This window comes from Chinchilla lanigera, unplaced genomic scaffold (genome assembly GCF_000276665.1).
Source record: "Chinchilla lanigera isolate Chin_1 unplaced genomic scaffold, ChiLan1.0 scaffold00005, whole genome shotgun sequence".
NCBI classification, from domain to species: domain Eukaryota; kingdom Metazoa; phylum Chordata; class Mammalia; order Rodentia; family Chinchillidae; genus Chinchilla; species Chinchilla lanigera.
The window spans coordinates 20,129,894-20,141,484 of NW_004955406.1; the positions used below are offsets into that span (position 1 = coordinate 20,129,894).

Sequence of the window (11,591 nt, forward strand, 5' to 3'; positions counted from 1 at the left end):
CACACACACACACACACACACACACACACTCCATGAGGACTAGCTCCAACTTGAAGAACTGGCACATAACTTTGAGGTAAAGATGGTACCTTAACAGTGAGTCTCCCCTTTCTCTTCTAAGATACTGGTTATTGGTGTGTATGGGGACATCACATCCTCTACTGGTCTCAGAGGCCATTTCCAGTGCAGCTGGTGGAGCAGGAATGCTGCTGTGTGCTTACAGGACAGGCAAGGAACCGTGCCTATGCCCAGACCAATTGTAGGTTTTTTGAGCAGGGAGGAACCATGCTCAGTATTTGAGACACAAATTTACAATCTTATCTTTTCTTAATTGAAAATGTTCCTGAACAAGAGTTTTTGAGCCAAGAATCTTAGTCTGAAATTCTAGTCAATACAACTTGATTTTGTAAAACAACTCAAGAAATGCTCCGGATATTAAGTGATACAGGTCTGCAGAGAATAGCCTGTGGAATTAATGTGCTAATGAGGTACTAACACAGCTTTGCTCAGGATTAACACATTCAGGAGCCAACCAATTAACTGCCCTTTCTAATACCTCCCAGGCATTTTCTGAGTTCAGAACTTGGTAAAGCTGTAGTCTGTGTAAAGCTCAGCTCTCCTGTACTTTTTGTTGTTTGTTTTTTTATTGCTAAGTTTGAAGAGTAGGGAGGAGTTGAATAAAAGAATTGCCTTAAAGCTTGATGAGTGGCAAATCCCAGATTGAGTTATCTTGTCATTAAACTAAATATTGGTTATACACGTGCACAATCATGCACGTATTTGCTTAATATCATCCCAGTCTTTCAAAGATTCTTGCCCCCACTGGGGCTAGAGCAGAAGCCATGCTCTCTGGGCTGCGAGTATTCTATTTTTCCTACTATGCTGGCACTCACTTTCCTCTCTAATTAATACTCCTCTACCATGAAGAGCCCTTTACAAAGTAAAAAGAATATAAGAGTCTCTGGATCTAAACATTTAACAGTTGAGTCAGCCACAGATGCCTGAAAGGAGGAGCCTTTGGAAATATCACACCACATATATACTTCCATCCCTCTCTCCTTATGTTGAGTCCTTCCAAGGTCTCCAAAATATCCTTTCCTTTCATGAGGTTTTTCTCTTCTTTGAGATGTTTCACAGAACAAGGCTGGAAAAGATAACATCATAATATGCTTTCTATTTGCATCATTATGTAATGCTGCTCCATTCTCTTCCCCAGAAACCTCCTCCTCAAAAGAGAATACCTACCTTTCCTTCTGTAAGTCATTAAGTCAACAACCATGTGCTGAGTATAACCTTTTGTGTACCATCTACAGCATTAAGGAGGGCTGGAGAGGAAACGAGGTGCAAGCCCTGCTGGAACATCAGAGTTAATGATATCATCTCTCTCTTTTGCCTGTTGGAAGAAACTTTTCCAGTTTTATATTCTGTTTTCTAGACTATTGGGAGAAAAAGAGATGATTAATGAATATTCTAGATGCCTTCTTGTACTATCTATTCATCCATCACCCATCTATTCATCCGTCTGTCCACGCATCCACTCACTTCCAACACTTGAAGAGCCCTTCCAACATCTGAGACCCTCCTTTAAACTAAGCGCTGTGCCCTCTGACTTGCCCTCATACGTCAGGAACGTCCTACTGCAGAGGAGTGAGGCCACCTGATCAGACTACAACTAGAGTGTCACTGCAGAGTGGGAGCATATGCACAATGCAAGGGAATCAAGCCCACATTTTCCAGCAGCTGAGGCTGATTGTAAGTTAATTTATGGAACAGGTTTCTGTTTTTTGATACTGATTTTAATTCCCCTGGGTATATTTTCAAGGAAACTTAAAAATAGCCAAATTCAGAATCCAATTTGATATGTATAATCTTTGAATCCCTTAGAGGCATCTTCTGGTCTTTGCATTTCTCCACCTTCCTTCTTTACCTTCAGGCACCTGACCTCCTCTTAGGCAAGCCGTGGTCTGCTCCCTTTGTTCAGCTCACCGAGTGTTTTTCCTTCCAATCCACATCCCCACACATGACAGGAGACATTTCAGGACCCCAGAGAGCCTGGGCTGGCAGAACACATTGACATGTGGGAGTGTGAGAGGCAGTCTTTCAGAGAAAATAAAGAGAAAGAGGTAAAAATGGCAGACAAGGGAGTAGGAAAAACAGAGGGAAAGAGGACGAGGCAGAGAATGAAGAAGAAAGAAAAGCAGCTCCACTCATAATCAGATCTCTAGGATTCTTAACGCTAAGCAATTTCTGTAACTGGGAGTCGGGTTTATGAAAGGGCTGGCAGTGACAGTCCTTCCAAATACAGGAATGAGGTGGAGCAGACTTGCGGGAATACCAGATGACCTGGCTCACTTGAGGAGCCCTGTCTCCAAGGGTGACTTCCAAGTGATGAACTGGGCGTGTGATGGGGGGAGAAAACCCTCCCAGCACCCATCGTACGTTGCTTTTGAAAATTATTATTTTGGAGCACAAGCTGTTTCCTGTCTTTAAAACCTATTATCTATTTCCCTTCCAGGTGGAGCCTGGGTTGCCTGCTAATTTAATCCCCTGGGCTTCCCCTCTGCCTTCAAGAGCTCACAGACATTCAGGCTTCATAAAGAGGGCACCTTTTTGTCTTGTTCCCCTGAAGGCCCCCTTCCACCCTGGCAGCAGAGGAGATGCTATTTTAGGAAGCAGCCACTGAGTAGGGAGAGTTGTTAATTGTTTGTCAAACCTTCCCAGTGTAGTTAGATCTCGTGGAGAAAAAAAGGAAAAAGTAAAATAAAAGAGCAAAGCCATAGCCTTTCCTTCACGCTATTTTACTCTCTCATCTGTAAGAGGGGAGGGGAGGAAGGGTTCCTTTTCCTCCTCTGGCACAGACACATACACTCATATTTTAAAATAATAAACCTAATTCTACCCAATCAGAAACACATAAACAAACATAATACTGGCTCAGCAGCTAGTCAAAATAGTTTAAAAATCACTTATAAGCCTCAAAAACAAAACAAAACAAAACAAACACGAGCAAATAAAATTCCCAGTCATAACTGAAAAGAGACAGCAGGGGCTCTGCCACCCATTCTGACCACAGCATTTACTCAAACCACTGACTAAGCAGACCCCGGCACTACCAATGCCCCACTGATACATACGAAAACAATCCTACCCACGCACACCAGTCAGAACACTCCTGGTGACACGCACTCAGGGACAAAGGCACAGTCAAACAGAAAATGACCCAGACTGAGAAAAAGCCATGTGGGACTCTGATCTCAGCAGCTCTAGTGACTCTGAAACTTTCTAAGCCCTAGATTAGCTGGAAGGGAAGGGGGATGGCTGAGAACCAAAATCTGATGTTTCTTAAAAGGGCAATGCCACCAGTCAGAGCTAGTTAGTTTTTTCTTCCTTGACTAATTCTCCTATGAAGGAATGTCTCTTCTTATTTGTTTTTAAAGGACATTATTTTTGTAACCATAATCTTTGGTATTCTCAGGAAACACTGAAAGGAATTATCTTTTATTAATAGAGGAGTTGGACTTAGAGAACTTTCTAAGTGATCGTGGTAAAGGGAAGGACATGAGTGCTCTATTTTACAGTCATGTTTCCCCAGAAGAACTCAGATTGCCATATAAACATAAGTCTACTAATCCACACACTCACTCATGTTGCACTGCAGATCCAAAATTCCCTTTTATACTGGGGGAAGTGTCTGTATAAATACTTACTCAGAATTTGCTTAAGCAAAATGAGCAAAGATGGGTTCGTGGTAGGGAGTTTTTTGAACTGAATGAGCATTCATCTTAGAATAGAGATCAGCTGGGTTATTTAAAATGGACTTGAACGATGAATGAGAATGTGTACTATTAGCTGCAACAGGTGGAATGGGGGAGCTAGATTTTCTTAATGGCTGAGACATGTATTGGTTGCCCTTACACTTGGTGCAGACACCCAGTAGGTGTCTGTACATCACTAACCCAGTGGTCTATGTCTAGTAGAACAGAGTAAGCAAGCTACTACTTTCTTGGTAGTAAATCACACATTTGTAAACTGCATGGCAGAAAAAAGCAGTCTGCGTAAAATCAACTTGTTGTTACATGAAAGATAGCTTTTATAGGGAAATGATATAACATAGGGTCATGAGCAATTATGAGGTACTGTAAGATAAAATGTATTTGTGGTGATGAATTGAGCCTATAGCCTTTGCACTGAGCTATCCTCAGCCCTATTTTCTTTTTTATTTAGAAACAGGGTCTCATTAATTACTAAGTTGCCAGGTTGGACTCAAACTTGCAATTCTCCTGCCTCAGCCCTCCAGAGAGCTGGGATTACAGGAGTACACCACCATGCCTGGCTCCATGGTGTCCTCTTTTATATGCTCTAGTTGGTTGTGTTTACATATTTTAGTGCAAATTTGGGGAATACATTAATTAATTTGTTTATCAAATAGTTATTTATCCCAATTCACTCATAGCAATATTCAGGGCGCCAAGGATGGTGGAGGCAGGATGCAAAAAAGGGCATCATAGCATCTCTCAGCCCTTTATAATGTTACAAGGAAAGAAGTACTATATTCACAAAAAGTTAAATGAATAATATATGAGTAAATGACATAGAAGACAGAAATATAAGGTGGTATCACAACTGCTAGATTGTAAGAAAGTATGTATATATAAGTGAGTGGAGTATAAACACCAGCAGTCATGAAGTCTTCCTAAAAGTTATGCTTCACAGTGTGCAGAATTGGGACAGGAGGTGAGAGGGTATTTTGTTGAGGAAACAGAAGATGAGATATATGCTATGTGTGTGTGTGTGTGTGTGTGTGTGTGTGTCCGTGCATGCATGCTTTTGCGTATATGATAGAAAATGAATATCCTTGGCTCTGAACATGCTGTACATGTGTTATACCACTGAGCTATATCCTTATCCTAACAGATATACTTTTGACTACATCTGTCTACTGGGAAAGAGGTGGAACATTTACATTTCTCAGGGTCATAAGAAGGTTTTAACCGTTTACTTAGATTAGAAATTTAGATCTGAAATGATCCTAAAACAATGATCTAGGCCACCAGTTCTCAAGCTTGGCTGCACAGTGTAATTACGTATGGAACTTTAAAAACTTCTAATGTTTGGGTGTCACTCCAGAGACTCTGAAGTGATCTGGTAGGGCCTGGGTGTCTGCAGGTTTGAAGGCTCCCTAGGTGATTCTAATGTGCAGCCATCTTTTGAGGAGTACTGATCAAATCCAACGTCCCATTTTTACAAGTGAAGGATGGCCTCACCATTTGTCCATACACAGCTAGTGAGAACTGCCAGGACCCCCAGCTGAGCTCCAGCTCTGTTCACTGTTCTCAGCAATTTGTCTTTGACAATGTATTGTGTAGTATTCTGGACATCAGGCCAGAGAATTGAATTTGTGCCATAAAGGTCATGGGTAGCCATTGAAGATTTTTCTTGTGTGTGTGTGCATGCACAAGAAGATGGCACATAAGAAATAAATGACCCTGCAACTTTCATGTGGACAACAAAATTGAGAATAAATGCACGCTAACAGCCCAGGAGAATAATGTTATCCGAGTGAGTATTTTCTCTTTCTCTCTGAAATCTGTTTCCATATTTGCATTTTGTTTTGTTTTTTTTTTTTTTTTGGTTTTTCTCTGGTACCGGGAACCAAACTCACGACCTTGCACTTGCCAGGCAGGCACTTTGCTGCTGAGCTAAATCCCCAGCCCCGCATATTTGCATTTTGAATTAAAATATAATATCATGATAATTTCTTTGTCATTGTATCCAGATAAAAAGAACTGTTGCTTCTCAGGCTTTTGTGATTTCTCAGTTCTAGAAAGAACTTTCTTCTAGCCAGTTAGCTGTTTTCAACACTTTTATTTGATTTTCTTCTTACCTCTACAAGTAACTGTTTTGTGTTCGCTTCCTTTTTACTTTATTTTTTCCATCCTTTTCCTCTTCTGCAGTCAAGGATATCTGTTAATTGCCCTCAATATGGTCATGTATATTTATACGTCCACACCTCTCTTATCCTTTTCTGTCCCTAGGGCAGTGCTGTCCAATAGAAGTGTAACTCAAGCCACACATATACAAAGAAACTAGACAACTTAATTTTAATGTCATTTTATTTAATCCAATACATCCAAAATTGTATCATTTCAATATGTAATGGTTATAAAGATGTAATGAGATATTCTACATTCTCTTTTTGATACTAAGTCTTTTAAATATGCTGTGTGCACAACTCTTGATAATCTCCTACCTCTTTTGTCTCTAACGCACTATTATTTGTCTATTTGTTTTCCTGAGAAACTATTTTGTAGATAATAATATGTAAAACGATAACCATTGATAATTTCCTACCATTTTGTCTGTAATATGCTAAGTCCCCCCTACTATTATGTTATCCTTGTTTTACTCTTTAAAATAAAAAAAAAATAAATATGCTGTGTGCATTTTACACTTAAAGCACACATCAGTTGGGACTGCTAGGTTTTCAGCCTTCAAAAGTTTGGCACAGTACAGTTGGGTCTTAGGAAAAACATTTACCTTGCTTCAATTTTTAAATTAAAATTTACAAAATTAAATGTAGTTCCTTCATTGCAGTGGCTGCTATTGAACAGTATGAGTGCAGGGTTTCATGTGGTAGTGTTTTCTCATTCTATAGCTTGAGTGGATGCTAGTGAGGCTTGTTTTAACGAGTTTGACTATCCAATTTATTGAGGAATTTGTTTTCCTTGGGAGTCTTAAAGGAGGCAGGGTATGAAAAGATCATAAAAAAGTAAGGTTCTCTGAACAAAGATATAAAATTTAAGAGAAGAAAGATGAGGATGTAAGTTAGGAAAATGAGGGAGCAGGGGGTAAAGCTTTGGCACCCATTCCTAGCCCAGTGCTATTTGAATATAAAGAAATTCTGCAGAAATCAAGCAGCCAAAGGGGAAAAAAGGTATAAAATATCCAAAATAGTGAGAGATAAAGGGATGAATTTAAAAGTGGATTTCTTTTCTTCTCAGAAAAGATTATTACTTAAAGTGCTAGTAATGTACATTTATAGAAACAAATAGTCTTTTATAGAGTAGTTTAAATATTCTTATAAAGAATTCAGGCTGTCATACAAATGATTATTCAATTGCACAAGTAACTTTGGCCAAAAATTTTCCAAATGTCCTCATCTTGAAAGGTAGGGACAGCATAGACACCATGTTCTTCACCTGTCCTCTCCTTTGTAACTGTTATTGCTCACATAGCTATCAGGCATAGCACGCATGGTGGGTTTGTGTTTGCATTGTTGTCATATACACTAGATGCAATTTAAGGCAATATATATTCTTTAATCATGTGATACTAACACTTAACCTTCAATTAATCATGCAAAGGAGGTCAACCTTGAGGGTGGTAAAGTCAGTGGCGGTGGGCAGAGAGCCCTGTGCTCAGAGGCTTCTTTAGGCCCCATCCCAGATCCTTCCTATGAGGTCTCAGACATTCATGGAACAGACAAGTTAGTACAGGGAACATTAACTAGTGGATATAGAGTGGAAGGACAGAACAGACCTTATGGAGATGTTGTGGCTACTGCTTCCACAGCAATTGCTTCCTCTGCTTTCTCTGACGCCCCCTGGGTTATGATCTTCTACCAGGTCTTTCTTTTTTTTAGACAGAAAATCTCGGGGCTGGGAATTTAGCTCAGCGGCAAAAGCGCCTGCCTGGCATGCGCAAGGCCGTGAGTTCGGTTCCCGGTACCGGAGAAAAACCAAAACAAAAACAAACAAAAAAAAAATTAGACAGAAAATCTCAAACATTGATGACCACAAATTCTTTGTTATCTGCTTGCTAAAGTTTAGAAGAATATGTTCCCTATTTCTTTTTTGGTACTACAGGTAATTTTCCTGATCATAAATATCCAGGCCCTCCAGAGATGAATTCTAAAGATTTCATTTTGTAAACTCAGGGTTTGAGGGAATTCTGGTGATAAATGCTATATTGTGCAGTTTCAAGTCAGCAGACAATTATATAGTACCCATTATGTGGCATAGTACACTGGTGCTGTAATAACAACTGTAACAGCAATAACTAAGATTTAATAAGTACATATATAGTATTATAGACTGTATTAAATTATGTATATATTTATTTGTTTTAAGTACTAGAGATTGAATCCAGGGCCTTCACACTGAGCTATGTCCCCAGCCCTTTTTAAATTTTTTATTTTTTGAGAGAGGCTTCTACTAAGTTGCTGAGGTTAGGTTCAAATTTGCAATCTTCCTGCCTCAGCCTCCCAATTTTAAAGGTATTTTTATCATTCTCATCTTACACAATAAACTGAGGCATAGAGAGAATGTATAACTTGGCCACATCATGAAACTAGGACACAGTTTTTCCATTTCACCTAGAGGTAAATAACTTCCCAAGGTCACACAGAAAGTAAGAGGTAGAGTCAGGCAGTCTAGCTCAGAGCTCTACACTCAAGCTTTAAATAAACTCGGAGTTGAATCTCACCATTGCCTCTCACAGTTGTACAACTTTGAGAAATTTATTTAACTTTTCAGAGTCCCAGTTTCCTCATCTGTAATGAAGATAATGATACCTAGTCTCAGGACTTTACAAAGATGCTAAAGGATGTAAAGTAACTATCCCAGTACTCAGAAGACATTATCATTACTAGGGATCCATTCATCCAAGTGCAACACTGTTCCCACTGGCATGGCCACTCTAGTTATCAAAATATTGAGGTGCTTCCATGCCAGTTGAAGGAACTTCCCCAGCTCCATGAGCACCCCTTTTCCTGCCACCCAGCTACTCCTGCAGGAGCCCTCCATAAAGCATGGGATTGTAAGGGTCTCCAGAGCCCTGCCCTGATGGTTAGTAGCTATGTCTCACTTGATAAATATTTTCACTATATTCTGCCTCCAGATACAAGACAGCTCCTGCCTTTAATGAATGTTCAGTCTGGGAAGGACACTGCGCATGACAGGAAAATGCTGTGAGGGCAGTGATGAAGTATAATCTGTACAGTAGCAGATGGTGGGAGACTTCAGCTCAAGGGGATCAGAAAGTTTCATGGGAGGCAAGAGGCCGATGCTGTCAATAACCTGTGCAGTTTAATTCTCAGTACCAAAAAAACCCAAACAAAACCTGTGCAGGTGAGTGCGTGAGGGCATCCCTGATCATCGCTGAAGTTCCTTTTGTCTCTCAGTATTTTCATTTTTGCTACCTCCACCTAGTTCATTCCTTCATGACCCTTTGCCTAATTGCTCACAAGAGCTTTATAATTAAGTGATCTTCAGTCTACCAAATGTTCTAGCATCCATTTGCAGTTATTTTACTCAAGCTTTAGTAGGTCCCTGTGGCCCTATCTCCTCATTGAGGCTTCCAGTACTGGGGGACTGAATCTAGGGGCTTCACATTGAGCTATGTCTCTCCTACTTGCTATCATGCAGCCCCAGCCTAATTTTCTAGCATCTTTCCACTGACTTTGGGTACATTCCTGACACATTTGCTAAGTGAGATGTTCTCCATACCAGACTCTTGTTCCCCTCAGGGGTTTTCAATGCTTTCCTCAGCTACACTTCTTTGGTAAAACTTTCTCCCATTTATGTCTCTTCTTTCTCTATCCTCTTTTCTCACCCCAAGATCAATGTTCTCATAACTAAAGTATATTAATACCTTCCTATATGCCAGGTGCTGGTCTAAGAGTTTGGCGTGTCTTACCTCACAAAATCTCTAAGAGGTACAGTACTGCTATTATTTCTGTACTCAGATGACAAAGACTGAGGCAAAAAGAAGTAACCCTCCAAAGGCACTCCACAAGTAAGAGGTGGAGCTAGGACTCCAACCCAGGAAGCCTGTATTATCTACTGGTGATTTATAGTGACCCAAAGCTCTCAAAGAAAGAGAAAACAGGAAAAAACAAAAAACAAAAAAAAAACCTCACAACCTTTTCATGATATTACTCAACATATGATGCTCGACTTTGTAATTATTCTTGTAATTATTGTATCTCCTTTTCTATGTGGGTTGAAAATTCCTAGAGGGGAAGAACTTGAGGTTTCATAGCCCGTGCCTCAGTTACCAGCAGTAAGTTGCTGACAAAGGTAACATTACTGAGCCACCACATTCTCCAGAGACAGCCTGTGAACCATGATGAAGCCCACCTTTCACTAGTGTATCTTCTAAGTAAATATACTGCTTGGTACAGGCTAAACTGTGGTGAGTTCGCACTTCGGACATATTCTGAGAATGATCAACAGAGGAACTGCACTGGTGACTGACCACAAAATTTTGGAACAACCTTTCCCTACATTTTACCTTCACACAAAAAGAAAATTGTGGTATCATTATGGGAACTCAGGACTTCTCTTATTTGTATTTTTAGAACTCTAGACTTTCCCAAGAGTAGTCAGCTTTTGTGAAGAAAAATCACGGTGGAGAAACACGTTCCATTTAATCTACAGGGCAACTGGGTTTGTTCTAGAATCTAGAGAACAAAATGAGAATCAATAACTGTACACAGACACAGTTCCTTGGTAAGAAGCCAGAAACAAGTTCCAGAACCTTCTTTTCCTTTGTGGTAGGAATTGTGATGCTAAGAATGTGTGTGACCCTAGCGGGCAGGGAGGCTCACCCAAAGTTAATATCTGCCAATACCTTGTAGAAATACTACTTGTTCTTGCGGGGAGTATCTATCCCCTGCTGGGCAGTGCCACCAATTCCATTTCTGCCGGCTTTGGTCTGGGGTTTCAGGAGTGTGCATTTGTAAATGGAGGCGGGGCGGGCCTGCCCAAGCAAGGATCAGGACTTTATTGCAGAGCAGAGTCCATCATCATGCTCAAATACAAAGTTCAAATGGTTCCCTTCGCTTTGGTTCTGGCAAGGAAGCAGAGAGCCAGAATCTTGATACATAAACCAGACTGTGAGCCCGACTCCCCCGCATCGCCCTCGACCCCAAACTCGACGGTCGCCCCCTTTAAGAGCCTGCTCCGCGGGACTAACTTTCGAACAGGTCCGGGCGCCCCTCCTCGACCTCTGATTGGTTGCACGCAGCGCACGAGGGCGCGGCGGTCAGCCCGGAACGGTTGGCCGCGCTTCGTGATTGGCGTTCAAGGCGCCTATATAAGGCGCGGGGCGGCCCCACTGCCCTCAGTTTAGCGACCGGACTGGAAACTGGGCTGTAGTGGTGGTTGAGAGCGTCAGCGGGCAGCGTGCGTCACCGGGTCGCCTCTCCTCGGAGCCCTCCGCAGGCCAGGGTGCACCCCGCGGCGGACTTATCTACGCCCTCCCTTCCCTTCCGGGCTTCCGAACGTTAGCCGGGGCTCACCCGCGTCACCCCGGCGCCAGCCGGGCGAAAGGGAGGCAGGATGGAGTTCAAGCTGGAGGCGCACCGCATTGTCAGCATCTCCCTCGGCAAGATCTACAACTCGCGAGTCCAGCGCGGCGGCATCAAGCTGCACAAGAACCTCCTGGTCTCGCTGGTGCTGCGCAGCGCCCGCCAGGTCTACCTGAGTGACCCGTGCCCCGGCCTCTACCTGGCGGGTCCCGCGGGGAGTCCGACGCCGCAGCCCGGGGAGCCGGCGGCCCAGCCACCTGCGGGTTGGGGAGAGCCGCCC

General features: G+C 42.0%; 1 protein-coding gene and 1 long non-coding RNA gene across 2 annotated transcripts in view; one reads left to right on the forward strand and one right to left on the reverse strand.

The window, feature by feature from the left end:
• Positions 1-520: 520 nt before the first annotated feature.
• On the reverse strand, positions 521-7,634 carry LOC102014009. The gene is made up of 3 exons (XR_259501.2): positions 7,540-7,634; positions 1,246-1,393; positions 521-1,144 (listed from the first exon to the last, which is right to left on the reverse strand). It is a non-coding gene; the product is annotated as an uncharacterized LOC102014009 (long non-coding RNA).
• Positions 7,635-10,616: 2,982 nt separating this feature from the next.
• Ier5 (immediate early response 5) overlaps positions 10,617-11,591 on the forward strand; it is a gene marked incomplete in the record, with an annotated part of 2,638 nt that continues 1,663 nt past the window's right edge. Inside the window, 1 exon segment of the mRNA XM_013521367.1 lies at positions 10,617-11,591. Within this exon segment, the coding sequence (XP_013376821.1) occupies positions 11,343-11,591 (249 nt within the window).